This window comes from Scyliorhinus torazame, chromosome 11 (assembly GCF_047496885.1).
Source record: "Scyliorhinus torazame isolate Kashiwa2021f chromosome 11, sScyTor2.1, whole genome shotgun sequence".
In the NCBI taxonomy this organism is placed as follows: domain Eukaryota; kingdom Metazoa; phylum Chordata; class Chondrichthyes; order Carcharhiniformes; family Scyliorhinidae; genus Scyliorhinus; species Scyliorhinus torazame.
The window spans coordinates 176,612,087-176,639,654 of NC_092717.1; the positions used below are offsets into that span (position 1 = coordinate 176,612,087).

The window sequence follows — 27,568 nt, forward strand, 5'->3', positions numbered from 1 at the left end:
CCTAATTTTCCTAGTCTTTGAACCCATATCTCTACATAATAACCTGTCACGTAACCTGCTGCATTGATCTCCATTAACCATTATACTGTCCATAGCTTTACACTTCCCTTCCCCCCAACTTGTTAGTTTAAAGTCCTTGTGACCAATCTATTTATCCTATTCGCTAGAACACTGGTCCCAGAATGGTTCAGGTGAAGACCGTCCCAACGGTACAGGTCCCTCCTGCCCCAGTACAGATGCCAATGCCCCATGAAATGGAATCCCTCTTTCCCGCACCACTCCTTTAGCCACGTGTTAACTTCTCTAATTTTCTCAACCCTATGCCAATTGGCACGTGGCTCGGGTAGTAATCCAGAGATTATAACCCTGGAGGACCTGCTCTTTAATTTAGTCCCTAGTGTTTGATAATCCCCAAACAGGTCCTCTTTCCTAGTCTTACCTATGTTGTTAGTCCCAACGTGGACCACAACAACTGGATCCTCTCCCTCCCTCTCCAAAATCCTTTCAAGCCGATCAGAGATGTCCCTCACCCTGGCACCGGGCAGGCAACATACCATGCGGAACTCTCGATCTGGCTTACAAAGGATGCCATCAATCTCCCTAATTATAGAATCCCCTACAACTACCACTTGTCTTTTTGCTTCCCCCTCTTGAATGACTTCCTGTACCACGGTGCAGTGGTCAGTCAACGCATCCTCCCTACAGCCCTCTTCCTCATCCACACAGGGAGCAAGTACCTCATACCTGTTGGACAAGGTCAAGGGCTGAGGCTCCTCAACTCCTAAACTCAGGATCCCCCTACCTGCCTCCCTTGCAGTCACACCACTCTGTCCCTGACCACTGTCCGTATTAACAGAACTTATTCTACCGGGTGTGACTGCCTCCTGAAACAAAGCGTCCAGGTAATGTTCCCCCTCCCTGATGTGCCGCAGTGTGTGCAGCTCGGTTTCCAGCTCATCAATTCTGAGCCGAAATTCCTCGAGCAGCCAACACTTGCTGCAGATGTGGTCACTGACGGTCTCAATGGGATCCACCAGTTCCATCATCATACAGCAACAGCACATCACCTGTCCAGCCATATTCAACTAATTAATTAATTTAAATATATTTTAAAAAAAAATTCTTTATAGAACCTCAAGGATAAACCCGAACACCAACAAAAATACAGCCCTCTCTCGCCACTCACCCGAACTCAGTCACTCACCTAAACTCAGATGCACTCTGTTCCAATCAGCACTCAGTCACTCACCTAAACTCAGATGCACTCTGTTCCAATCAGCACTCCGTGTCTAAAGGCACTCCTGCCACACCTTTTGTGCACTCACCTCTCCCAGCACTGTCCCGGCTCTCTCCTCCCGCACTTTTTAAACCTCACGGCGCTCTCCTCCCGCGCTGTTTTCGCTGTCCCGGCTCTCTCTCCTCTCGCGCTGTTTTTGCTGTGTAACCATTAAGCCTGAGCTGAGGAGGAACTACTTCTCACAGAGGGTGGTGAATTTAAATGGTTTCAAGAAGGAAATATATTTCTGATTTTAAAAATGGGTTAAAGGAATATAGGGAACAGGTTGGGAGGTGGATTTCAGACCAGGAAGCAATCTGCCATGATCTGATTGAATGACAGAGCAGGCGCAAAGGGCTGAATTGCCTACTTCTGCTCCTAATTCCTATGTTACTATTGCTGTTTCAGCATTTTTTCTTTGTTCAATACTCCTAACTCCTAATTTTCAGGAGAATCATGGTGCCACAACATTTGTTTCCCCCAAAGCAGGAGGACTGTAGAAGATTTGGGGCTGGAAGCTCTGCTAATCCACTTTCCTTGTGTCATGCGGCCAGATTTTTTATGTTACATCTTAGTTTCTTTCACTGAAAGCCCAACAATCTTTTAAATATCTCAGCAAGACTGAGAAGCATTTCACATTAATCTAAATACAGCTCAAGTAAATGCACAGCAATATGGTTTACATATTTCTCACTAAATTAGACACATAAGCCATGGGGTACAGGTCTCTGGCACAGAATCTGTCCCTGTTGCTCAGAAGGGAAGGGGGGAGAGGAGTAGAGCATTACTCATTGGAGACCCCATAGTTAGGGGGATAAATAGGAGATTCTGTGGGAACAAGAGAGACTCGCAGTTGGTGTGTTGCCTCCCAGGTGCCAGGGTGCGTGATGTCTCAGATCGTGTTTTCGGGATCCTTAAAGGGGGGGGGAAGCAGCCCCAAGTCGTGGTCCACATAGGTTCCAACGACATAGGTAGGAAAAGGGATAGGGATGTAAGGCAGAAATTCAGGGAGCTAGGGTGGAAACTTAGATCTAGGACAAACAGAGTTATTACCTCTGGGTTGTTACCCGTGCCATGTGATAGCGAGACAAAGAAGAGGGAGAGTGAGGAGTTGAGCACGTGGCTACAGGGATGGTGCAGGAGGGAGGGTTTCAGATGTCTGGATAATTGGGGCTCATTCTGGGGTCGGTGGGACCTCTACAAACGGGATGGTCTACACCTGGACCAGAGGGGTACCAATATCCTGGGAGGGAAATTTGCTAATGCTCTTCGGGAGGGTTTAAACTAGTTCAGCAGGGGCTTGGGAACCTGAATTGTAGCTCCAGTATACAGGAGGTTGAGAGTAGTGAGGTCATGAGTAAGGTTTAAAAGTTGCAGGAATGTACCGGCAGGCAGGAAGGTGTTTTAAAGTGTGTATTCTTCAATGCCAGGAGCATCCGGAATAAGGTGGGTGAACTTGCGGCATGGGTTGGTACCTGGGACTTTGATGTTGTGGCCATTTCGGAGACATGGATAGAGCAGAGGCAGGAATGGTTGTTACATGTGCCGGGGTTTAGATATTTCAGTAAGCTCAGAGAAGGTGGTATAAGAGGGGGAGGGGTGGCATTGTTAGTCAAGGACAGTGGCATTGTTAGTCAAGGCAGAAAGGTCGTTCGATGAGGACTCGTCTTCTGAGGTGGTATGGGCTGAGGTCAGAAACAGGAAAGGAGAGTCCTGCTGGGAGTTTTCTATAGGCCTCCGAAAAGTTCCAGAGATGTAGAGGAAAGGATTGCAAAGATGATTCTGGATAGGAGCGGAAGTAACAGGGTAGTTGTTATGGGGGAACTTTAACTTTCCAAATATTGACTGGAAACGCTCTAGTTTGAGCACGTTAATTGGGTCCTTTTTTGTCCAATGTGTGCAGGAGGGTTTCCTGACACAGTATGTAGATAGGAAAACGAGAGGAGAGGCCATATTGGATTTGGTACTGGGAAATGAACCTGGACAGGTGTTAGATTTGGAGGTAGGTGAGCACTTTGGTGATAGTGACCACAATTCGATTACGTTTACTTTAGCGATGGAAAAGGATAGGTATATACCGCAGGGCAAGAGTTATAGTTGGGGGAAAGGCAATTATGATGCGATAAGGCAAGACTTAGGATGCATAGGATGGGGCGGGAAACTGCAGGGGATGGGCACAATTGAAATGTGGAGCTGGTTCAAGGAACAGCTACTGCGTGTGCTTGATAAGTATGTCCCTGTCAGGCAGGGTGGAAGTGGTCGAGCGAGGGAACCATGGTTTACTAAAGTAGTTGAATCACTTGTTAAGAGGAAGAAGGAGGCTTATGTAAAGATGAGACACTTTCAGTTAAGGCGCTCGAGAGATACAAGTTAGCTAGGAAGGACCTAAAGAGAGAGCTAAGAAGAGCCAGGAGGGGACATGAGAAGTCTTTGGCAGGTAGGATCAAGGATAACCCTAAAGCTTTCTATAGATATGTCAGGAATAAACGAATGACTAGGGCAAGAGTAGGGCCAGTCAAGGACAGTAGTGGGAAGCTGTGAGTGGAGTCCGGGGAGATAGGAGAGGTGCTAAATGAATATTTTGTCAGTATTCACACAGGAAAAAGACAATGTCGTCGAGGAGAATACTGAGATACAGGCTACTAGACAAGAAGGGCTTGAGGTTCTTAAGGAGGAGGTGTTAGCAATTCTGGAAAGTGTGAAAATAGACAAGTCCCCTGGGCCGGATGGGATTTATCCTAGGATTCTATGGGAAGCTAGGGAGGAGATTGCTGAGCCTTTGGCTTTGATCTTTATGTCATCATTGTCTACAGGAATAGTGCCAGAAGACTGGAGGATAGCAAATGTTGTCCCCTTGTTCAAGAAGGGGAGTAGAGACAACCCCAGTAACTATAGACCAGTGAGCCTTACTTCTGTTGTGGGCAAAGTCTTGGAAAGGTTTATAAGAGATAGGGTGTATAATCATCTGGCAAGGAATAATTTGATTAGAGATAGTCAACACGGTTTTGTGAAGGGTAGGTCGTGCCTCACAAACCTTATTGAGTTCTTTGAGAAGGTGACCAAACAGGTGGATGAGGGTAAAGCAGTTGATGTGGTGTATATGGATTTCAGTAAAGCGTTTGATGAGGTTCCCCATGGTAGGCTATTGCAGAAAATACAGAGGCATGGGATTCAGGGTGATTTAGCAGTTTGGATCAGAAATTGGCGAGCTGGAAGAAGGCAAAGGGTGGTGGTTGATGGGAACTGTTCAGCCTGGAGTCCAGTTACTAGTGGTGTACCATAAGGATCTGTTTTGGGGCCACTGCTGTTTGTCATTTTTATAAATGACCTGGAGGATGGCGTAGAAGGATGGGTGAGTAAATTTGCAGATGACACTAAAGTCGGTGGAGTTGTGGACAGCGCGGAAGGATGTAACACGTTACAGAGGGACATAGATAAGCTGCAGAGCTGGGCTGAGAGGTGGCAAATGGAGTTTAATGCAGAAAAATGTGAGGTAATTCATTTTGGAAGGAATAACAGGAATGCAGAGTACTGAGCAAATGGTAAGATTCTTGGTAGTGTGGATGAGCAGAGAGATCTTGGTGTCCATGTACATAGATCCCTGAAAGTTGCCACCCAGGTTGAGAGGGTTGTTAAGAAGGCATACGGTGTGTTAGCTTTTATTGGTAGAGGGATTGAATTTCGGAGCCATGAGGTCATGTTGCAGCTGTACAAAACTCTGGTGCGGCCGCATTTGGAGTATTGCGTGCAATTCTGGTCGCCGCATTATAGGAAGGATGTGGAAGCATTGGTACGGGTGCAGAGGAGATTTACCAGGAATGTTGCCTGGTCTGGAGGGAAGCTCTTATGAGGTAAGGCTGAGGGACTTGAGGTTATTTTCTTTAGAAAAAAGGTTAAGAGGTGATTTAATTGAGACATACAAGATGATCAGAGGATTAGATAGGGTAGACAGTGAGAGCCTTTTTCCTCAGATGGTGATGTCTAGCACAAGGGGACATAGCTTTAAATTGAGGGGAGATAGATATAGGACAGATGTCAGAGGTAGATTCTTTACTCAGAGAGTAGTAAGGGTGTGGAATGCCCTGCCTGTAACAGTAGGGACTCGCCAACATGAAGGGCATTTAAATAGTCATTGGATAGACATATGGATGATAAGGGAATAGTGTAGATGGGCTTTAGAGTTGTTTCAAAGGTTGGCACAACATCGAGGGCCGAAGGTCCTGTACTGCGCTGTAATGTTCTATTCTATGTTCTAATGTGGGCCTACTTGGTGACACTAATAAAGATTATTATTAATCCCATTTTCCAGCACCTGGTCCATAGACTTGCAGCTTTACAGCACTTCAAGTGCAGATCCAGGTATCTATTAAATGAGTTTGAGCATTTCAGACTCTATCACCAAATTAGACAGTGAATTCTAGATGCCCATCACCCTCTGGGAAAAAAAGCTTTCCCTCATGTCTGCTCTAATCCTTCTATCTCACCATTAATCTATACCCCCTGGTGATTGACCCCTCAGCTATGGGAATCAAGCCTTTTCTATCTACCCTATCTAGGCCCTTCATGATTTTGTACAGCTCAATTAGGTCATTCCTCAGCCTCCTAACCTATCTAACCTCTCCTCATAGCTGCTATTTTCAGGCACCAGCAACATTCTTGTAAAGCTTTAATCCATTTTGTGACCATGCATTAAATAAAGGTATAACACATTGTAATGTTCCTCTGGTGTAACCTGGACAGAAGTAAATCATCAGCATAAAACAAAAATATATTCTAAAATTGATTTTAGAAATTTGATTTGGTTCAAAAATGTCCATTATTTTGAAAATAAACAAGAGTTACACTCAGCACTGCACAGTTGCAAAATCTTCACTATTTACAATTTGTTAAGTAAATAAGAGCATAAGAAATAATAGGAGAAGGCAATACAGCCCCTAAGCTGGTTCTGTATTCGAAAAATAAAGGTAATTTTAAGGATTTATATGTGTATGGGTAAACATTAGAAATAAGGTATAGTCTTAGATGGGTTTAATTTAAATGTTTCTGTGCCTGGAAGGAACGTATAGCTAGATTCATGCTGGACAAAGGTGTTTGTATCTGTGGGGATCGGTTGAAATTCCAATTGGGATTCTATTGTGCTTAGAGAGGGCTGTTGTGTGAAAAATAAATAAACCAACAAGTATTGCATAGCAACAGGAGGACATTTCCCAGAGAGAGAAAGATTTGCTTTGTTTTTAGTTGTTTTAACTGAAAGCCAGAGCAGTTACAGATAGAAAGCTGGAGAGGAAATATCTCTCAGTTCTGCTTCAAGCAGGAAAAGTTGTACAATGGGGTAATCTGCAAGAAAACATGCTCGAGGAACTAAAAGACAGTTGGTTCTAGAAACCTGGAATTAGAACACGGCATGGGCATCCCGACAAAGCTGAGAAGGAATCAGCTGATGAGAAGATTCCTTTCTAAAGTTTTCTAAAGCAATCCTAAAGTTTGGAATGTCTTACTACAGTTTGCGAAACAAATTTTAAAATAATTGGGAAGACAGTATTGGCTGGACATCAGAGTTTGTGTAACAGTGGAAGTCAGTTGAGACAAAGAAATATTGAAGTGTTGGTGTAAAATCCTGGAGTGAATTCCCTGGTAAAAGTAGAGCGGAAGCTCTGGAAAATGTGGACTGGATTTCAGAATGCAAACCACTAATGGAAAGCATGATCACGAGAGAAGGTATTCTTTTTTCTGTAAATTTAGAGTACCCAATTATATTTTTCCAATTAAGGGGTAATTCTGTGTGGCCAATTCACCTACCCTGCACATCTTTGGGTTGTGGGGGTGAGACCCACGGATACAGAGAAAATGTGCGAACTACACACCGACAGTGACCGGGGCCGGGATCGAACCTGGGTCCTCAGCGCCTTAGGCAGCAGTGCTAACCACTGCACCACCTTGCCACCCATGAGAGGTTTTAAAACATGTTTTGTGGATTAGAGTTTGGGAATTCTTGTGTGACAATTATCTGGGGGGGATTTGAAGGAGACATTCACAGACACTAACTTGGGGTTTCAGAGCAGAGTGTGTATTTGAACAGTCAATTTGTGTGCCGTAAAAATGGGACTTTGTGTATCCATGAGATGATTGTAGCTTCAAATGTACTTTGTTATCCATGTTAATCTTAAAACCTGTGTCTCTTTGTTAAGCTAAGGGGGGGGGGGGGGAGTAAAAGAGTATTGTATTATAATCCAATTTTTCCATGTTTATTAAATGTATTATTCTCATTGTTGAAACTAATTAGCAGCCCTGTGACTCTGTTCTTCCACGTTTTATAAACAAATGTAAATGTTACGGTCTTTTGAGCCAGGGTTCCATTCTGGGATCTTCTATTGGAGATTTGTGGTTTGTGGCTTAGAGCACCTTTATTAAATCTCCTCTGAGCTTTCTCTGCTTTAAGAAGAATGACCTCCAACTTCTCCAGTCTCTCCACATAACCAAACTCCCTGGTACCATTCTAGTAAATTTCTTCTCCATCCTCCCTTAGGCCTCGTCATCCTTCTTAAAGCCTGCTGCCCTGAACTGAACGCAATACTCTAGCAGGTGCCTACATGCTTTGCAATGGTGTTAGCCATGTTGACTGTGCTGGGTGTGGGATTTTTACAGGAAGTACACAGGACCCTTCCACTACTAGCTAGGCCAAGAATTTCATAGCCTTCTCAACGTCTCCTACCACCTTCAAAGACATGTACCTGCACCCTAGGTCTGTCTGTTTGTGCTTAAAATTCTAGTTCATATTGCCTCTCCTTATTCTCCTACCAAAGTACAGCACTTCACAACTCTCTGCATCACGTCATCTGCCACATGTCTGCCTATTTCATCAGTCTGCTAATATCCTCCTGAAGTCGATTACTTTCCTCATCAGGGCTAGTGATTCGATTCAGCATCATGAACAAAACAATTATTTGTTTATTTAAGCATTTTTAACAAAATCCACTTAACTGACCTAATTCTAGGGGAGCAGCTGCAGCAGCCTCTCACGGAACTCCCCATTTAGTCTTTCCAAGTATCAGATGGTCCTGCTGAACATCATTTAAGCTAGCCCTCCTCCAGTTCTGTATTTTTACACTTGATCATTCCTTGTGCTATTTCTCTCTTCAAGATCTCTTTCCATCTTATGCCTCCTTCCTAATGTTTCATCCGGCTGGCCACCCCCTTGCAAAATTAAATTAAACCCTCCCCAAATAAGAGTTACCATAAGGGTATTGGTCCCGGCTCTGTTGGTCTGCGACCAGTCCATCTCAAAAAGGTCCCTCCTTTCTGAGAATTGATCCCAATGTTCTAGGAATCTGAAACCCATACTCCTGAACCATTTCTCCAGCCATTCATTAACCTGTCTTATCCTATTCTACCTATATTCACCAGTGCATGGCCATGGAAATAATGCAGAGATTCTTTGACTTGCTGCTCTTTAATTTCCTCTCTAGCTCCTAAATCCCTGCTTGCAAGATCTCAAACGATTTTCCTTCCTATGTCATTAATTCCCACTTCGACCACAATTTCTGGATGTTCCCCTTCCTGTATATATAAATGATTTGGAGGAAAATGTAACTGGTCTGATTAGTAAGTTTGCAGACAACACAAAGGTTGGTGGAATTGCGGATAGCGATGGGGACTGTCGGAGGAGACAGCAGGATTTAGATCGTTTGGAGACTTGGGTGGAGAGATGGCAGATGCAGTTTAATCCGGACAAATGTGAGGTAATACATTTTGGAAGGTCTAATGCAGATAGGGAATATACAGTGAATGGTATAACCCTCAAAGAGTATTGACAGTGAGAGAGAACTAGGTGTACAGGTCCACAGGTCACTGAAAGGAGCAACACAGGTGGAGAAGGTAGTCAAGAAGGCATACGGCTTGCTTGTCTTCATTGGCCGGGGCATTGAGTATAAGAATTGACAAGTCATGCTGCAGCTGTATAGAACCTTAGTTAGGCCACACTTGGAATATAGTGTTCAATTCTGGTCGCTACACTACCAGAAGGATGTGGAGACTTTAGAGAGGGTGCAGAAGAGATTTACTAGGATGTTGCCCGGTATGGAGGGCATTAGCTATGAGGAGCGGTTGAATAAACTTGGTTTGTTCTCACTGGAACGACGGAGGTTGAGGGACCTGATAGAGGTCTACAAACGTATGAGGGGCATAGACAGAGTGGATAGTCAGAGGCTTTTCCCAGGTAGAGGGGTCAATTACTAGGGGGCATAGGTTTAAGGTGCAAGGTTTAGAGATGTATGAGGCAAGTTTTTTTTTTTTTTTTTTTTACGCAGAGGGTAGTGGGTGCCTGGAACTCGCTGCCGGAGGAGGTAGTGGAAGCAGGGACGATAGTGACATTTAAAGGGCATCTTGACAAACACATGAATAGGATGGGAATAGAGGGATACAGACCCAGGAAGTGTAGAAGATTTTAGTTTAGACAGGCAGGATGGTCGGCACAGGCTTGGAGGGACGAAGGACCTGTTCGTTTCTTTGTTCTTTGTTCTACCTCAAAACATTCAGCATCCTCTCGGGCATCATACGGAAGACCGTAGTTTCATATGGATCTCATAGATTTAGTGTTTTATACAATAAGTTTCTTCTACCCTTTATTTCTATTAAAAATTACAATAATCAAACTCATATTACTACATTTATTGACAAATGAAACATTTCCACAGTTAATACAAGAAAGCAATAACCAGTTATTAGAACTTAAAACAAAAAGCACATTCTGGTTACGTGAATGTCAAGATAACTAGAAAATACCCATTATTTTTTTAAAAACAATTTCACAGTGCAAACTGCACAAGTTAACCTTTTGGATTCACTAATAAATAGCTAGATACTAAATTAGTAAATAAAATTAACTAATTCTACAAGTCTATAAAGTTGACACACTTATTTGGCAAAGTGCTGTATTTATTCTGCAAATTGGATTATGATGCCAGTCATCTGAATGGCCATAAAGTCCCAAATGAGTTAAAGTATCTCCAGGCTTTATCTCGTCAATTATCTGGTGCAATTGATATAAAACTGTACAAAGTAACTCCACAAACAAGCTCCTTCCTGTGCATAGTTGTGTTGGTTTGTTATATTTACATCATCTGGCGCTTTCATATCATCTTCATATGCAACATAAAACAATGTTTTCACATAATGAATTTACACTGGAAGGCACATATATAACAAAACCAAACATGAATCCCTGTATGAAATATTCAGCAATCTAAGCAACAGCTTAGTATTTTTATATGTAACATACACTTTCTTACAGCAACATGTACAAGCTTTGTTCAACATTTTTACGGTTTTCTCCATTGTTTTAATCTCATCACAACCAACACAATCAACTCTCAAAGCAACAATGTACAAAGAAGTTTTTACATAAACACATTAAATCAGTCAAATGTAATCAACCTGTACAACATCAAAAACAAGTCAACAATAGTTTAGTTAGGATACACGTTAACCGTAAATGTCCAACCACACTCGGCCGCTATTAGTTTTCTGTACAGCATAAAACTTCTGCAAGCACTTCAAAGATCCAATTAGATTCGACGACAATGCTATCAGTGATAAACATCTAACAAAACATCTTGAAAAGAAAGATCCATCATCATCAGGTTTTCTTCACCAATGTTAAAAGTTTATGCAGTTTTACAAATCACTTGCAGAGATGGACTTGGTTATCAACTCTGTTTCCTAGACAACCCAATGAGGCCTTCTACAGGATTTGCTGGACAATATTATCTTGAAAGTTTCCTCTACCGGTCATGAAAATGGTGATGGGTGATAGGATTTGCAAATTTTACAAGAAATCCTGAGGCATAGTTGTAGAATTTGCTGATACAATGAAGATTTCTTTACATATATTTCTGGGTTTACTTATTGGATGCAAAATCTGTAAGTTTATTTAACTGAACCACAGCTATTTATTCTATCTTTCCATTTTTATATCTTTTAAGGTGCATCTACAAAGTAAAATATTGTTCTACAAACGCTTTCCTAAGTACGGAACATTATACAGACCGTTTTCATTTTACATGCTCTGCAGTAGTTAAAAATCAATCCAAGTAAGAAGTCTGAATTGGGAAATTGATGCCTCAGAGTCCACACCTGCTCAATAGTCTCAACGATTCTCCAAATGAGAATATATTTCACAAGAATGCCTTTGGAAAATTAGACTGAAATATACATTAAATTGAAACACTTTATATCTAAAGCAGGTTCACTGTTCTGTGAAACATCACAGCCAACATAGAATAGTAAGGGGGGGGGGGGGAGGGGGGAGAAGAGGAGAAGAATAAACAAAATCCATTCATTTAAACACAGAGCACCGAGGTATTATCCATCATCAAAACATCTCACAATTACAGCACATTTAGAAAGGGGAGAAATGGATAACCTAGAAAAACACTTTTAGACATATTCAAATTGCAACTGAGGGAAGTCACGTACATAGCCCCAAAGTTTGACTACTTATCAATCTCCTGGAGCAATCATAATGCCACCACCAATCCAAAAAGACTCATTTTTTAAAAATGAAATATATATTTACATAGGGCTTCCTTGCTGTCACATACAGATATTTAGAAAAATCATACGCTATTGTCCCTGAGAATCTGTGTTGTGAAATAAGATGAGTTTCACTTCACACAACAAATCACAGCTGAAAGAGGCTTTCCATCTCCCAGGCAATATATTTGTTAATGATTATGTTGACAGCATACACTTTTCATAACATAGCTAAATTTAGCAAATGGACGCACATACACAAATACACATGCACAGACAAAATAGATCTTCATACTGAGATGGGAAACCTAACAAGCAAACCCTATATATTAGAAAGATTGCAAGGAAATTTCTAGATTTGAGAGTAAAATCCTATCATTCAGAACAAGGCATTTGGTGATACTGAGTTTAAGATTTTAAAGCACCCAGAAAATAGAATAGAAACCCCAAAATACTCAATGAGATTAATGATTCCTAATTTTGTTAAATATGAAGTCCCATAAAAAGTTACATACACACTATTTTTACAAGAACATTGTTTTTAAAAAGTTGAAATTACAATGACCATTAATAATTATACTGGCGCTGGCAAGGTTGGTGTAGAATGTGTCCATTGTGCTTAGTTTGTCGAGAGTTGTACTCCCTCATAAGGTTTTGGCGGCGAATGTTGTTGCGGTTTATGAGGCGCTTTGCACCATGCTCCTTTCCACGTTGAACATGACGAAGCTGATTGGCTTGTTCTACGAAACTGGTATGGGCGGCTAGAGCAGCTGCATAGCAGCGAATATGGTGGCCGACCCCGTTAGGGGTTTCAGTTCTAGAATGAGAAGCAACATTTCAATTATATAACCTGTATTCAGCAAAGTTAAGGTGTCTATTTAATGTCAAATCAAATTTAAAGTTTGTCAATATAGTGCAGGTTTTTCTGTCAAATTTAGGTTCCATTTTAAACCACCTATCTTCCTACTGTATTCAATAGCACAAAATTCACCATTTGTTGTGGCACTTAAGGTGCGAATGGGCAGCCCCAAGTTTATTGGAAATTACTAAAATGAATGACGATAAGCACCAAGGCACAAATTAATTGTCTTTGACACCTGCCCCCGAACCCAACCACAAGCCCTCTTGCCACTGAAGCAATATAAATATTTAGGGCACTGGTAACACTCGCCATCTATTTGATTGCAATCTCAGTGCAGCTGTACACACCAGCCATTCAGTGTCCCAATGTGTGGGTTACATCAATAAAAATGTTGCCCATTGTATGGGACAGGATAGAAGCTTTAGAATGGTGACAAGTTACTGCTAATGGATGACAGGAAATAGGAGATCAGTTAAGGAAAGCATCGGCATAGCGAAGTCTGCAGGTGACAAAGGCATATTTAAGAATTTTAGGGGTGAGGGGCTGAGGGACAGGAGGAAGTGGGTGATGTTGCATTAGGTGCATTCGGCACCACATTGGATGTAAAGTTTGACGCTCAGCTCAGGATATAACAGGACCTCACGACTGCAAACCTTCTGGTTCAGCTTGAAAGAGGAATGGTGTTAGTGGCAGGAGAGAGGGATTGGCGGCAGGAACCAAAAATGATGGTTTTGATCTTGATGTGGAGTGGTAGGACGTCGGGACTCATCCATGACCTGATGGATGATAACCAGTCAAACAACGCACTAGTATGTAAGAAATTGAGATACGTGGTCAAGTGCTACAGCTGGTACACAGGTGGATACATATGTGGCTCCAGATGATGCGAATGAGGGTTTATGCTGGAAAGTACATCTATGATAGATAGTCAGGACTTCCGGTTGCGGCGATGCGGAGCTAAGCCGCACATTTCGGCAGTTCCCGCTATAATGGACTTTTAGGCTCCCCGGAGGAGCCCCAATGAAATTTTCTTTGGACTAAATCCCGTGTGGGAAGGTGAAGTAAGGTCCCCCTTCCGTCGTATGGAGGGGATTAGAAGTGGAGCGGCAGAAAAAAAGGCTTTGGAGCAGCGGCAGAAACGAGGGGGAAAAATCAAGATGGCGGAGGTTGGAGATCGAGCAGCATGGGGGCCGGACCAGCAGGAGTTCCTCAGGCGCTGCGTGGAGGAGCTTAAAAAGGAGGTGCTGGCGCCAATGCTGTTGGCGATTGAGGGGCTGAAGGAGACCCAGAAGGCCCAGGCGGTAGAGCTCCGAGAGGTGAAGGACAAAACTAACGAGAACGAGGACAAGACCTTGGGCCTGGCGGTGAAGATGGAGGAGCACGAGGTGCTGCACAAGAGGTGGGCCGAGAGACTCGAGGTCCTGGAGAACAGGTCGAGGAGGAAAAATCTCTGGATTCTGGGTCTCCCCGAAGGAGTGGAGGGGGCTGATGCCGGGGCGTATGTGAGCACAATGCTCCACTCGCTGATGGGTGCGGAGGCCTCTCCGAGCCCCCCGGGGCTCACCGGGTCCTGGCGAGGAGATCCAAGGCTGGCGAGCCGCCATGGGCGATAGTGGTGAGAACCCATCGCTTCGCGGACAGAGCGAGTGTCCTGAGATGGGCCAAGAAGGAGCAGAGCAGCAGATGGGAGAATGCGGTGATCCGAGTCTACCAGGATTGGAGCGCGGAGGTGGCAAAGAGGAGAGCTGGCTTCAACCGGGCCAAGGCGGTGCTGCATAAAAAAAGGGTGAGATTCGGAATGCTGCAGCCAGCGCGACTGTGGGTCACTTATCAGGACCGACACCACTATTTCGAATCGCCAGAAGAGGCTTGGACCTTTTATCCAAACGGAAAAATTGGACTCGAACTGAAGGACTGTGGATGTGGGGGAGATGTTGACTGTATACAGGGTTGTAAATATGGGTAAAGAATGTTTCACGGGTGAGACGATGGATGGAGATGGGGTATGAGTTCTTGATGGGGGGGGGGGGGGGGGGGGGGAGACGGGGACAGTGAGGAATGTGGGCGTCGGTGCTGGAGGGAGGTGAGACTCTGGGATGGGGGTTTTGGGATAAGGCCGCAACAGGAGCTGCGCCACAGGGGGCGGGGCTGGCTCAGGAAAGCGCGGGCTTTTTCCCACGTTAGGGAGGGGGGGGGGGATGGAGGAGCGCAAGGAGGAGGAGGGATTTCCACACGGGGGGGGTCAACGGGAAGGCGGAGGAAGCCGGGGTCAGCAGGAGTCAGCTGACTTACGGAAGTATTATGGGGGGAGCAAAAGAGCTAGATTCGGATCAAGCGGGGAGGGGGGGGGGGACAATAGGGTTGCTGCTGCATTGGCCGAGGGGGAACGGAAAGAGGTGGTCGGGGCGGGGGTTCCCCGTCTGGGGGACTGGAGGGGGCGGGAGACGCGGGCACGGGACTGGCCTAAGATAGGAGATGGCTAGTCGGCAGGGGTTGGGTTGGGGGGGGGGGGGGGGGAGCTCCCCAGTCCGGCTGATCACGTGGAATGAGAGAGGCTTAAATGGGCCGGTTAAGAGGGCCCAAGTGTTCGCGCACTTAAAGGAACTGAAAGCAGACGTGGCCATGCTTCAGGAGACGCATCTGAAGGTGGCACATCAGGTCAGGTTAAGGAAGGGATGGGTAGGACAGGTGTTCCATTCGGGGCTGGATGCGAAGAATAGAGGGGTGGCAATACTGGTGGGGAAGTGGGTGTCGTTTGAGGTCAAGAACATAGTAGCGGACAATGGAGGCCGATATGTGATGGTGAGCGGTAGGTTGCAGGGGACGGGGGTGGTATTGGTAAATGTATACACCCCAAATTGGGACGATGCTGGATTCATGAAACGGATGTTGGGGCGTATTCCAGACTTGGAGGTAGGAAGCTTGATAATGGGTGGGGATTTCAACACGGTGTCGGACCCAGCACTGGATCGCTCCAGATCTAGGACCGGAAAGAGGCCGGCTGCGGCCAAGGTGCTCAGGGGGTTTATGGATCAGATGGGAGGAGTAGATCCGTGGAGATTTGCCAGGCCTTTGGCCAGAGAATTTTATTTTTTCTCCCATGTACACAAGGCCTACTCCCGGATAGATTTTTTTTGTTCTGGGCAGGGCATTGATCCCGAAAGTGGAGGGAACGGAGTAATCGGCCATAGCCATTTCAGACCACGCCCCGCACTGGGTGGAACTGGAGCTGTGGGAGGAGAGGGACCAACGCCCGCTGTGGCAGTTGGATGTGGGACTGCTGGCAGATGAGGAAGTGTGCGGAAGGGTGCGGGGGTGCATCGAAAGGTATCTGGGGGCCAACGACAACGGGGAGGTGCAGGTGGGAGTAGTATGGGAGGCGCTGAAGGCGGTGGTCAGGGGAGAGTTCATCTCCATCAGGGCTCATAGGGAGAAGAGAGAGGGCAGGGAAAGGGAGAGGTTAGTGGGGGAGATCTTAAGAGTGGACAGGAGATATGCAGAGGCCCCTGATGAGGGACTACTCAGGGAGAGACAAAGTCTCCAGACGGAGTTCGACCTGTTGACCACATGGAAGGCAGAGGCACAGTGGAGGAAGGCACAGGGGGCGATGTATGAGTATGGGGAGAAGGCGAGCCGGATGCTCGCACATCAGCTCCGTAAGAAGATGGCAGCGAGGGAAATAGATGGAGTCAAGGATGGAAAGGGAACTGCGGTGCGGAGTGCGGTGAAAGTGAATGAGGCATTCAAGGCCTTCTACGAGGAGCTGTATAGGTCCCAGCCCCCAAGGGGAAAAGAGGGGATGCGACGATTCTTGGACCAGCAGCTGAGGTTCCCGAGGGTGGGGGAGCAGGTGGTGGCTGGTTTAGGGGCGCCAATTGGGGTGGAGGAGCTGGTTAAAGGACTGGGGAGCATGCAGGCAGGGAAGGCCCCGGGACCGGATGTGTTCCCGGTGGAGTTCTATAGGAAGTATGTAGACCTGTTAGCCCAGTTGTTGGCAAGAACCTTCAATGAGGCAAGGGAGGGGGGGGACCCTGCCCCCGACAATGTCGGAGGCGACGATCTCTTTGATCCTTAAGCGGGATAAGGACCCACTGCAATGCGGGTCGATTAGGCCGATCTCGCTCCTCAACGTAGATGCTAAGTTGCTGGCAAAAATGTTGGCTACGAGGATTGAGGTCTGCGTCTCGGGGGTGATTCACGAGGACCAGACGGGATTTGTAAAGGGCAGGCAGTTAAATACCAATGTGCGGAGGCTCCTAAACATCATAATGATGCCATCGGTGGAGGGAAAGGCGGAGATAGTGGCAGCTATGGACGCGGAGAAGGCCTTTGACCGAGTAGAGTGGGTGTATCTCTGGGAAGTGTTGCGAAGGTTTGGGTTTGGGGAGGGGTTTATCAGTTGGGTTAAGAGCCCCGGTGGTGAGTGTGGTTATGAATCGGCGGAGGTCGGAGTATTTCCGGCTGTATCGAGGGACGAGGCAGGGGTGCCCCCTGTCCCTTTGTTGTTTGCATTAGCAATTGAACCTTTGGCCATGGCATTAAGGGAGTCCAGGAAATGGAGGGGGGGTGGTTCGAGGGGGAGAGGAGCACAGTGTCGCTGTACGCAAACGACCTGTTGCTGTATGTGGTGGACCCAGTGGAGGGGATGGTGGAGGTCATGCAGATCCTAAGGGAGTTTGGGGACTTCTCGGGCTACAAGCTCAATGTAGGGAAGAGTGAGCTCTTTGTGGTGCATTCGGGGGATCAGGGAAGAGGGATGGATGACCTACCGTTGAGGAGGGCGGAAAGGAGCTTTCGATACTTGGGGATCCAGGTAGCTAGGAGCTGGGGGACGCTGCACAAACTTAATTTGACGCGGCTGGTGGAGCAGGACTTTAAACGGTGGGACATGTTGTCACTCTCGCTAGCGGGCAGGGTATAGTCGATTAAAATGGTGGTCCTCCAGAGGTTTCTTTTTGTATTCCAATGCCTTCCAATTGTGATCACCAAGGCCTTTTATAAGAGGGTCGGCAGGAGCATTATGGGTTTTGTGTGGGCGAGTAAGACCCCGAGGGTAAGGAGGGGGTTCCTGGAGCGTAGTAGAGATAGAGGAGGGCTGGCGTTGCCGAATCTGGGTGGCTACTACTGGGCAGCCAACGTGGCGATGATCCGTAAGTGGGTGATGGAGGGAGAGGGGGCAGCATGGAAGAGGTTGAAGATGGCGTCCTGCAAAGGAACGAGCCTGGGGGCGCTGGTGACGGCACCGCTGCCGCTCTCGCCGACAAGGTACACCACGAGTCTGGTGGTGGCGGCAACGCTAAAGATCTGGGGGCAGTGGAGATGGCACAGGGAGCCTCGGTGTGATCCCCGGTCAGAGATAACCATCGGTTTGTCCCAGGAAGGATGGACGGGGGTTTCAGAGCTGACATCGGGCAGGGATTAGAAGAATGGGGGACCTGTTCATCGATGGGACGTTTGCAAGCTTAGGGGCGCTGGAGGAGAAGTTTGGACTACCCCCGGGAAATGCTTTCAGGTACATGCAAGTGAGGGCGTTTGTGAGGCGGCAGATGAGGGAATTCCCGCTGCTCCCGGCACAGGGGATTCAAGACAGGGTGATTTTGGGCATATGGGTCGGAGAGGGCAAGGTGTTGGCGATATACCAGGAGATGAAAGAAGAGGGGGAGGCTTTAGTAGAGGAGCTGAAGGGTAAATGGGAAGAGGAGCTGGGGGAGGAGATTGAGGAGGGTCTGTGGGCTGAAGCCCTAAGTAAGGTTAATTCCTCTTCCTCGTGTGCCAGGCTTAGCCTGATACAATTTGAGGTTGTTCATAGAGCGCATATGACGGGGACGAGGCTGAGCAGGTTCTTTGGGGTGGAGGACAGATGTGAGAGGTGCTCAGGAAGCCCGGCGAACCACGTCCATATGTTCTGTTCGTGCCCGGCACTGGATGGGTTCTGGAGGGGAGTTGCGAGAACTATATCCAAGGTGGTGAAAGTCCAGGTCAAGCCAAGTTTGGGGCTGGCATTATTTGGAGTAGCGGACAAGCCGGGAGTGCAGGAGGCGAAAGAGGCCGGCATTCTGGCCTTTGCGTCCCTGGTAGCCCAGCGGAGGATCTTGTTAGTGTGGAAAGATGCGAAGCCCCCCAGTGTGGAAGCCTGGATAAATGACATGGCAGGGTTTAGCAAGTTGGAGAGGATAAAGTTTGCCTTGAAGGGGTCTGCGCAGGGGTTCTACAGGCGGTTCCTAGACTATCTCGCGGAGCGTTAGATGGAGTTCGGTCAGCAGCAGCAACCCAGGGGGGATTGGGGGGGGGGGGGGGGGTGGAAAGAGGGAGGGACGGGGAAGGGTTTTGTTTCTGGGGGGTATCTGAGCAAGAAAATACATAAATGATCCGGAAAACTGATATGTACGGGAGGAATCCAATGTACAAAGTTCTGTATCATATTGAATTGCCATGTTTATGTCTTGCTATGCGAGCTTTCTTTTCTTTTTGTTGGGGGGAGGGGGGGGGGGGGGGTTTGTTTGTATGGTTGAAAATTGTGTTCAAAAATTCTTAATAAACATATTTAACAAAAAAAAAAAAAAAGATAGTCAGTGATGCTTCCAAAAGTCAAATAACCTGCAGAAACTCACTGCCTGAACTTATACAGTACCAATGGTGGAAGACTGGCCTATGAATGCATCTCTGCATAATTATGTTCCATAATTATGTATAAAGGGTCAATGTGGAAGGAAATCTCGGTACACATGAATTACAAACAATAATTACTCAATATTAGGATCACAGCATTATTATTCTAGGGTATCCTTTAACTACTAATATTTTTTAATCTATCATATCGAATTCTACTCAGCTTCCCTGAAGTATTGCAACCGATCTTGCGGACTCACCTGATGTGTATTTTGAGCATGTTCTATATTTGTCTCATTTATTCACCATTTTCAGTTTAACTATGGGAAAGTAATGAAATACAGAAGTGGCTATTGGGGCGAATTTACACAAATGTCAAAAAATCTTGTACCAAATTTGGAATAAACAGATTAATGTCTCCTTGAACATTGCGGAAACAGGAATCTGGTACAAAAATGTTAAGCTTTTATATAACAGTACAGCTCGGTAGTAAATGCTTAAACAAAGGCTCAGACTGGATATTGAAACCCAACATTACTGGCCAAGTTTATTTGGTCAACAAGTCTGCCACGTTCCCCAGTATTTGATTGCCTCTGCTAATTAAAATACTTTATAAGAAACATTACATTTATACCAGTAGATAGCACCAGTAAATTAAATCATGCTCAATACAGCCATTGGATCACACATCTGTATATTGTAATTAATTCTGTTCCATAATTATGGGAAGCGACTGCAAAGGGGAGACAGCTAATTACGATCAATTTGTTTAATATTTGTGGAAGGAAACATTTTGGAGCTTTGAAGATGAAATTAATAACATCTAGATGAAGAGAAAACAATTAGAAGCCACCACTGATTTCAGAAAGGATACATTAAATAGGTGGCTGAAAGAAAAGGAATAAAGAAATACGAAAGATCAATACCAAACTAGTTTGGTCAAATGGATTTTATCCATATTATTTTTATGTTTATCTATGTCATTAATATGTTGAAACAAGAAACATATGCCTGCAATTTCCATCTTCTCTTCTGCTCTGATTTACTCAACAGTAATTTAAACAGATATTTAAATACTGAATATAGTTTGATTTCAGAAGTGCAAAGCTATTAAAATAAGGCTCAAGTAGCTCATCGAAATATTCCAGAAAAAGTGTCATTAAACAGCTAATTAAGAATTTGCGTCCATTTCCCCTTCAACTGTGGCCATCTTCCTGTACTTCCCTCCAGTCCGGTTTCTCTTCCAGCCCCTATCGTAATGTGTCGCAGAGTCCCCTTCCTGAAGACTGTATGCCTCTATGCAAGCGCTCTTGCTTATTCCCCGCTGTTACCAGACTCCTAAACGACCCTCTTATGGACTGACTTCATGAACACTACACCCCTGTATGCTTCACCCAATGCCGGTGTTATGTAGTTACATTGTGTACCTTGTGTTGCTCTATTATGTATTTTGTTTTATTTTCATGTACTTAATGACCTGTTGAGCTGCTCGCAGAAAAATATTCTTCACTGTACCTTGGTACATGTGACAATAAACAAAATCCAAATCCAAATCCAGAACTGAGCAAATACTAGTGGAAGGTGAGTCAAATTGGGCTTCCCTTTGACAGGGAACCAGTCTCTTATCTTTTACACTGTAGGAGGGTCTTGCATATCTTGCTGTGAGGCAGATAGCAGAAAGGAAATGAAGATGATTAAGGCATAGGTGATTGAGCAGATAGAAGGGCAAAAATGATGTGATTACATGTATAGAATATGCATGAAGGATGACTAGATACATTCAATATGTATAAGACCATCAAAAGTGGTATGAGAAAGAAGCACACAGAGGTGGATAAGATGTACAGAGTGCAGAGAAAAAATGAGTCAACATTACTATCACTTTCCCTCAATAAATGAATGAATGATTGATGAATTACTACCCCGATTACTCCAAGAGATGGTAAACTGCCAATATGAAATAGGGCACCATCTGTGAACCCTGGACATCGATTTGAAAAGTTAAAAACAGACTTTAATGTTCTCATATTATTTGAACTTTTTGAGCTCAAAGCAAGATGCCAATGTTGAGGAATGAAATATTTTCTTATTTTGTGATTGATCAGGCATTGTTCTTTTTCATTCACCATGTCAACTGACCCCAAAGAATGATTGTAGTTTAAAGGGCTAAGGGATGGAATAGTCTTAATGTATGACGAAGATGATGATGTATCACCGACATTAATCAGAGTCACAGGTTAGACTCGAAAGAGGTTGGAATCAAGCCAAGGTGTTTTGATGTAGTACTAATAAACAAATGTTGAACTGCTATCGAAGTATATCTACAGTTTGTTTTAAGAGCCAAGTTCCACACCGAGTACGAAATAGAAGAACTCCTCTCACATCATTGTGGCAGCCATGGAGTCATTGGTGTGAAATGGCACAAAGTAACCAGAGAGTGAAGAAGCCTTTGAAAGCAGCCCAAGAGATTTTGTCGGAAGGAAGTGACACACTGCAGAGAGATAACGTTGACCGTACCTATCGAGCAGTCCCTGTCCTTGCTCGCGAGGGCCCACCAAGAGGCCAGAAGTGGGAGATATGGAAACACCATTTTCTCCGGCAATGAGCACGAACAAAAAAGAGGCACAAATCTTCAAGTTAGTTCCTTTCTTTACGCAGTAAGTCCAACAGCAGACGATATTCTCGTAGGGCAGACAGGAGTCCATTGAGGACGTTGATTCCACTATTAAAGCCTTTGTCACCTATTCTTGCCTGAAGCAAAATGTAATAATTGAACGAGCACATTTTAACCAGTGCTCATTGACCTGGGAAATTATATTTAATTATTCCTAACAGAATAAAAATTGCCTTTCTGCAGACCAAAAGGTGATCTTCCTCAGATCAAACAGTCCAGTATACGAGGCAGGCTGAACTTCAAGCATTTAAATTGGGCTATAATTTGTGACAACTTCAAGGCTTCACATGACTCCATAGATTGGATAAGCACAAGGTTAGCTGCCCAACCCATATGAAAGCCTGCCAAACAAACTGAAAGGGTGGGAAACTCTGTGCCGACGATCATTTTTAGATGCTTGCTTTGTGGCACAAAAACCACAATAAATGCCAGGACTGACTAGCAGAGGCACGGAATGCTTCTAGTGTAACAAGAAGTCCAGCAATTTTAATGAAAGTCAAAGGCCAGAAAGTATTTATGAAATACGTTCCTTCTAGTAAAAGGAATGGCAAGAACTCGATGAATCTAAAGTTTCTTGGGGGAAGTAGGTAGTCTTCATCCAGACTACTGTTCAGTTATAGTCTAAGTTTGGGGATACTACTTTTAAAATGGATACTGGAGTTGCTGTTAACGGTTTAACAGATGACCTTGACTGGCTTCAGCTGATGAGCCTTTATCCATCAGACATCAAGTTACAAGATCCAAGTGGCATTAATCGTCAAATCAAAAGGTAGAATTATTACTGCTCTTAACTATAAGGCACAACAGATTGTTGATTCCCGCTTATGCTTTTCATAACCTGCACCTTTACAGGAGCAGCCCTTTGGATTTCGGCGGCAGCGGTGCGCAGGGGCCTTCTGGGAGGTGAGTACTTACTTTAAGAAGCCTTGCCTTTACAGGAGCAGCCCTTTGGATTTCGGCGGCAGCGGTGCGCAGGGGCCTTCTTGGAGGTGAGTAGTGTATTTAAAAGCCTTGCCTGGTCCCGTGTCTGTTCTTCTTTTCTGTTTTATTTGTTTTTATATAAGGCGGGAACCGGAAGTTCGACCCGCGGACCTCTGGCAAGTCCCCCCCCCCCCCCCCCCCCCCCCACCAATAAATTCTGGTGGAGAGGAAACCCGAGACACTACACGTGTAGTGTCTCCCACCCGCCCTCCTCCTCTAACCTAATAATAAGACCCATTGGTGTAAGGTAAGTGCCATATTATATTATTATTATTATATTATTAGCATTGTGCAGGTCAAGGTTCGGAGGTGGAGGAGCAGTCTCTGTCAGCGAGAGAACCTGAGAACATCTAAGACACTCAGAAGGTAAGTAAGTTATTTTTACTTTTATACCTTTTTTCAAATTGTGTGTGTCGGGGGGAAACTAAAGTGACATCACAGAAAAGCTGTGGCCAGAGTGGCTGGTTGGGATTCTAACCTAAATTTTAAAAAAATTTGAGTATCTGGGAACTAATTAAACATAATAACTTAATTATAATTTAGAGGATATCTAAGCCAGAGATCGGAGAGTATTATAGTTAGCTATCGCATTTCTATTAGAAATCTAGTGCTAGGAAACAGATAGTTGACAGTAACTTTGAAATTTTAAAAAAAGTATTAAAAAAAAAAAGACTAATTTTAATTAATTGACGCAATGTCAGTTAGAGGGGTGCTGTGCTCTGACTGTGAGATGTGGCAGGTCCGGGAGGCTTCCAGCGTCCCGGATGGCTTCATCTGCAGAAAGTGCACCCAACTGGAGCTCCTCACAGACCGCATGGTTCGGTTGGAGCAGCAATTGGATGCACTTAGGAGCATGCAGGTGGCGGAAAGCGTCATAGATCGCAGTTATGTAAATGTGGTCACACCCAAGGTGCAGGCAGAGAAATGGGTGACCACCAGAAAGGGCAGGCAGTCAGTGCAGGAATCCCCTGTGGTTGTCCCCCTCTCGAACAGATATACCCCTTTGGATACTGTCGGGGGAGATAGCCTATCAGGGGAAAACAGCAGCAGCCAGAGCAGTGGCACCACGGCTGGCTCTGATGTTCAGAAGGGAGGGTCAAAGCGCAGAAGAGTAATAGTAATAGGGGACTCTATAGTCAGGGGCACAGATAGGCGCTTCTGTGGACGTGAAAGAGACTCCAGGATGGTATGTTGCCTCCCTGGTGCCAGGGTCCAGGATGTCTCCGAACGGGTAGAGGGAATCCTGAAGGGGGAGGGCAAACAGGCAGAGGTCGTTGTACATATTGGTACTAACGACATAGGCAGGAAGGGGCATGAGGTCCTGCAGCAGGAGTTCAGGGAGCTAGGCAGAAAGTTAAAAGACAGGACCTCGAGGGTTGTAATCTCGGGATTACTCCCTGTGCCACGTGCCAGTGAGGCTAGAAATAGGAAGATAGAGCAGATAAACACGTGGCTAAACAGCTGGTGTAGGAGGGAGAGTTTCCATTATCTGGACCACTGGGAGCTCTTCCGGGGCAGGTGTGACCTGTATAAGAAGGACGGGTTGCATCTAAACCGGAGAGGCATAAATATCCTGGCCGCGAGGTTTGCTAGTGTCACACGGGAGGGTTTAAACTAGTATGGCAGGGGGGTGGGCACGGGAGCAATAGGTCAGAAGGTGAGAGCATTGAGGGAGAACTAGGGAATAGGGACAGTGTGGCTCTGAGGCAGAGCAGACGGGGAGAAGTTGCTGAACACAGCGGGTCTGGTGGCCTGAAGTGCATATGTTTTAATGCAAGGAGCATTACAGGTAAGGCAGATGAACTTAGAGCTTGGATTACTACTTGGAACTATGATGTTGTTGCCATTACAGAGACCTGGTTGAGGGAAGGGCAGGATTGGCAGCTAAACGTTCCAGGATTTAGATGTTTCAGGCGGGATAGAGGGGGATGTAAAAGGGGAGGTGGAGTTGCGCTACTTGTTCGGGAGAATATCACAGCTATACTGCGAGAGGACACCTCAGAGGGCAGTGAGGCTACATGGGTAGAGATCAGGAATAAGAAGGGTGCAGTCACAATGTTGGGGGTATACTACAGGCCTCCCAACAGCCAGCGGGAGATAGAGGAGCAGATAGGTAGACAGATTTTGGAAAAGAGTAAAAACAACAGGGTTGTGGTGATGGGAGACTTCAACTTCCCCAATATTGACTGGGACTCACTTAGTGCCAGGGGCTTAGACGGGGCGGAGTTTGTAAGGAGCATCCAGGAGGGCTTCTTAAAACAATATGTAAACAGTCCAACTAGGGAAGGGGCGGTACTGGACCTGGTATTGGGGAATGAGCCCGGCCAGGTGGTAGATGTTTCAGTAGGGGAGCATTTCGGTAACAGTGACCACAATTCAGTAAGTTTTAAAGTACTGGTGGACAAGGATAAGAGTGGTCCGAGGATGAATGTGCTAAATTGGGGGAAGGCTAATTATAACAATATTAGGCAGGAACTGAAGAACATAGATTGGGGGCGGATGTTTGAGGGCAAATCAACATCTGACATGTGGGAGGCTTTCAAGTGTAAGTTGAAAGGAATACAGGACCGTCATGTTCCTGTGAGGAAGAAAGATAAATACGGCAATTTTCGGGAACCTTGGATGACGAGTGATATTGTAGGCCTCGTCAAAAAGAAAAAGGAGGCATTTGTCAGGGCTAAGAGGCTGGGAACAGATGAAGCCTGTGTGGCATATAAGGAAAGTAGGAAGGAACTTAAGCAAGGAGTCAGGAGGGCTAGAAGGGGTCACGAAAAGTCATTAGCAAATAGGGTTAAGGAAAATCCCAAGGCTTTTTACACGTACATAAAAAGCAAGAGGGTAGCCAGGGAAAGGGTTGGCCCACTGAAGGATAGGCAAGGGAATCTATGTGTGGAGCCAGAGGAAATGGGCGAGGTACTAAATGAATACTTTGCATCAGTATTCACCAAAGAGAAGGAATTGGTAGATGTTGAGTCTGGAGAAGGGGGTGTAGATAGCCTGGGTCACATTGTGATCCAAAAAGACGAGGTGTTGGGTGTCTTAAAAAATATTAAGGTAGATAAGTCCCCAGGGCCTGATGGGATCTACCCCAGAATACTGAAGGAGGCTGGAGAGGAAATTGCTGAGGCCTTGACAGAAATCTTTGGATCCTCGCTGTCTTCAGGGGATGTCCCGGAGGACTGGAGAATAGCCAATGTTGTTCCTCTGTTTAAGAAGGGTAGCAAGGATAATCCCGGGAACTACAGGCCGGTGAGCCTTACTTCAGTGGTAGGGAAATTACTGGAGAGAATTCTTAGAGACAGGATCTACTCCCATTTGGAAGCAAATGGACGTATTAGTGAGAGGCAGCACGGTTTTGTGAAGGGGAGGTCGTGTCTCACTAACTTGATAGAGTTTTTCGAGGAGGTCACTAAGATGATTGATGCAGGTAGGGCAGTAGATGTTGTCTATATGGACTTCAGTAAGGCCTTTGACAAGGTCCCTCATGGTAGACTAGTACAAAAGGTGAAGTCACACGGGATCAGGGGTGAACTGGCAAGGTGGATACAGAACTGGCTAGGCCATAGAAGGCAGAGGGTAGCAATGGAGGGATGCTTTTCTAATTGGAGGGCTGTGACCAGTGGTGTTCCACAGGGATCAGTGCTGGGACCTTTGCTCTTTGTAGTATATATAAATGATTTGGAGGAAAATGTAACTGGTCTGATTAGTAAGTTTGCAGATGACACAAAGGTTGGTGGAATTGCGGATAGCGATGAGGACTGTCTGAGGATACAGCAGGATTTAGATTGTCTGGAGACTTGGGCGGAGAGATAGCAGATGGAGTTTAATCCGGACAAATGTGAGGTAATGCATTTTGGAAGGTCTAATGCAGGTAGGGAATATACAGTGAATGGTAGAACCCTCAAGAGTATTGAAAGTCAAAGAGATCTAGGAGTACAGGTCCACAGGTCATTGAAAGGGGCAACACAGGTGGAGAAGGTAGTCAAGAAGGCATACGGCATGCTTGCCTTCATTGGCCGGGGCATTGAGTATAAGAATTGGCAAGTCATGTTGCAGCTGTATAGAACTTTAGTTAGGCCACACTTGGAGTATAGTGTTCAATTCTGGTCGCCACACTACCAGAAGGACGTGGAGGCTTTAGAGAGGGTGCAGAAGAGATTTACCAGAATGTTGCCTGGTATGGAGGGCATAAGCTATGAGGAGCGATTGAATAAACTCGGTTTGTTTTCACTGGAACGAAGGAGGTTGAGGGGCGACCTGATAGAGGTATACAAAATTATGAGGGGCATAGACAGAGTGGATAGTCAGAGGCTTTTCCCCAGGGTAGAGGGGTCAATTACTAGGGGGCATAGGTTTAAGGTGAGAGGGGCAAGGTTTAGAGTAGATGTACGAGGCAAGTTTTTTACGCAGAGGGTAGTGGGTACCTGGAACTCGCTACCGGAGGAGGTAGTGGAAGCAGGGACGATAGGGACATTTAAGGGGCATCTTGACAAATATATGAATAGGATGGGAATAGAAGGATACGGACCCAGGAAGTGTAGAAGATTGTAGTTTAGTTGGGTAGTATGGTCGGCACGGGCTTGGAGGGCCGAAGGGCCTGTTCCTGTGCTGTACATTTCTTTGTTCTTTGTTCATA

General features: G+C 45.5%; 1 protein-coding gene across 1 annotated transcript in view; it reads right to left on the reverse strand.

The window, feature by feature from the left end:
* Positions 1 to 9,928: 9,928 nt before the first annotated feature.
* Positions 9,929 to 27,568, reverse strand: part of tp53inp1 (tumor protein p53 inducible nuclear protein 1) — a 51,248-nt gene continuing 33,608 nt past the window's right edge. Inside the window, exon 4 of the mRNA XM_072468068.1 lies at positions 9,929 to 12,623. Within this exon, the coding sequence (XP_072324169.1) occupies positions 12,374 to 12,623 (250 nt within the window). The 3' untranslated portion in view covers positions 9,929 to 12,373. The remainder of the gene's footprint in view (positions 12,624 to 27,568) is intronic.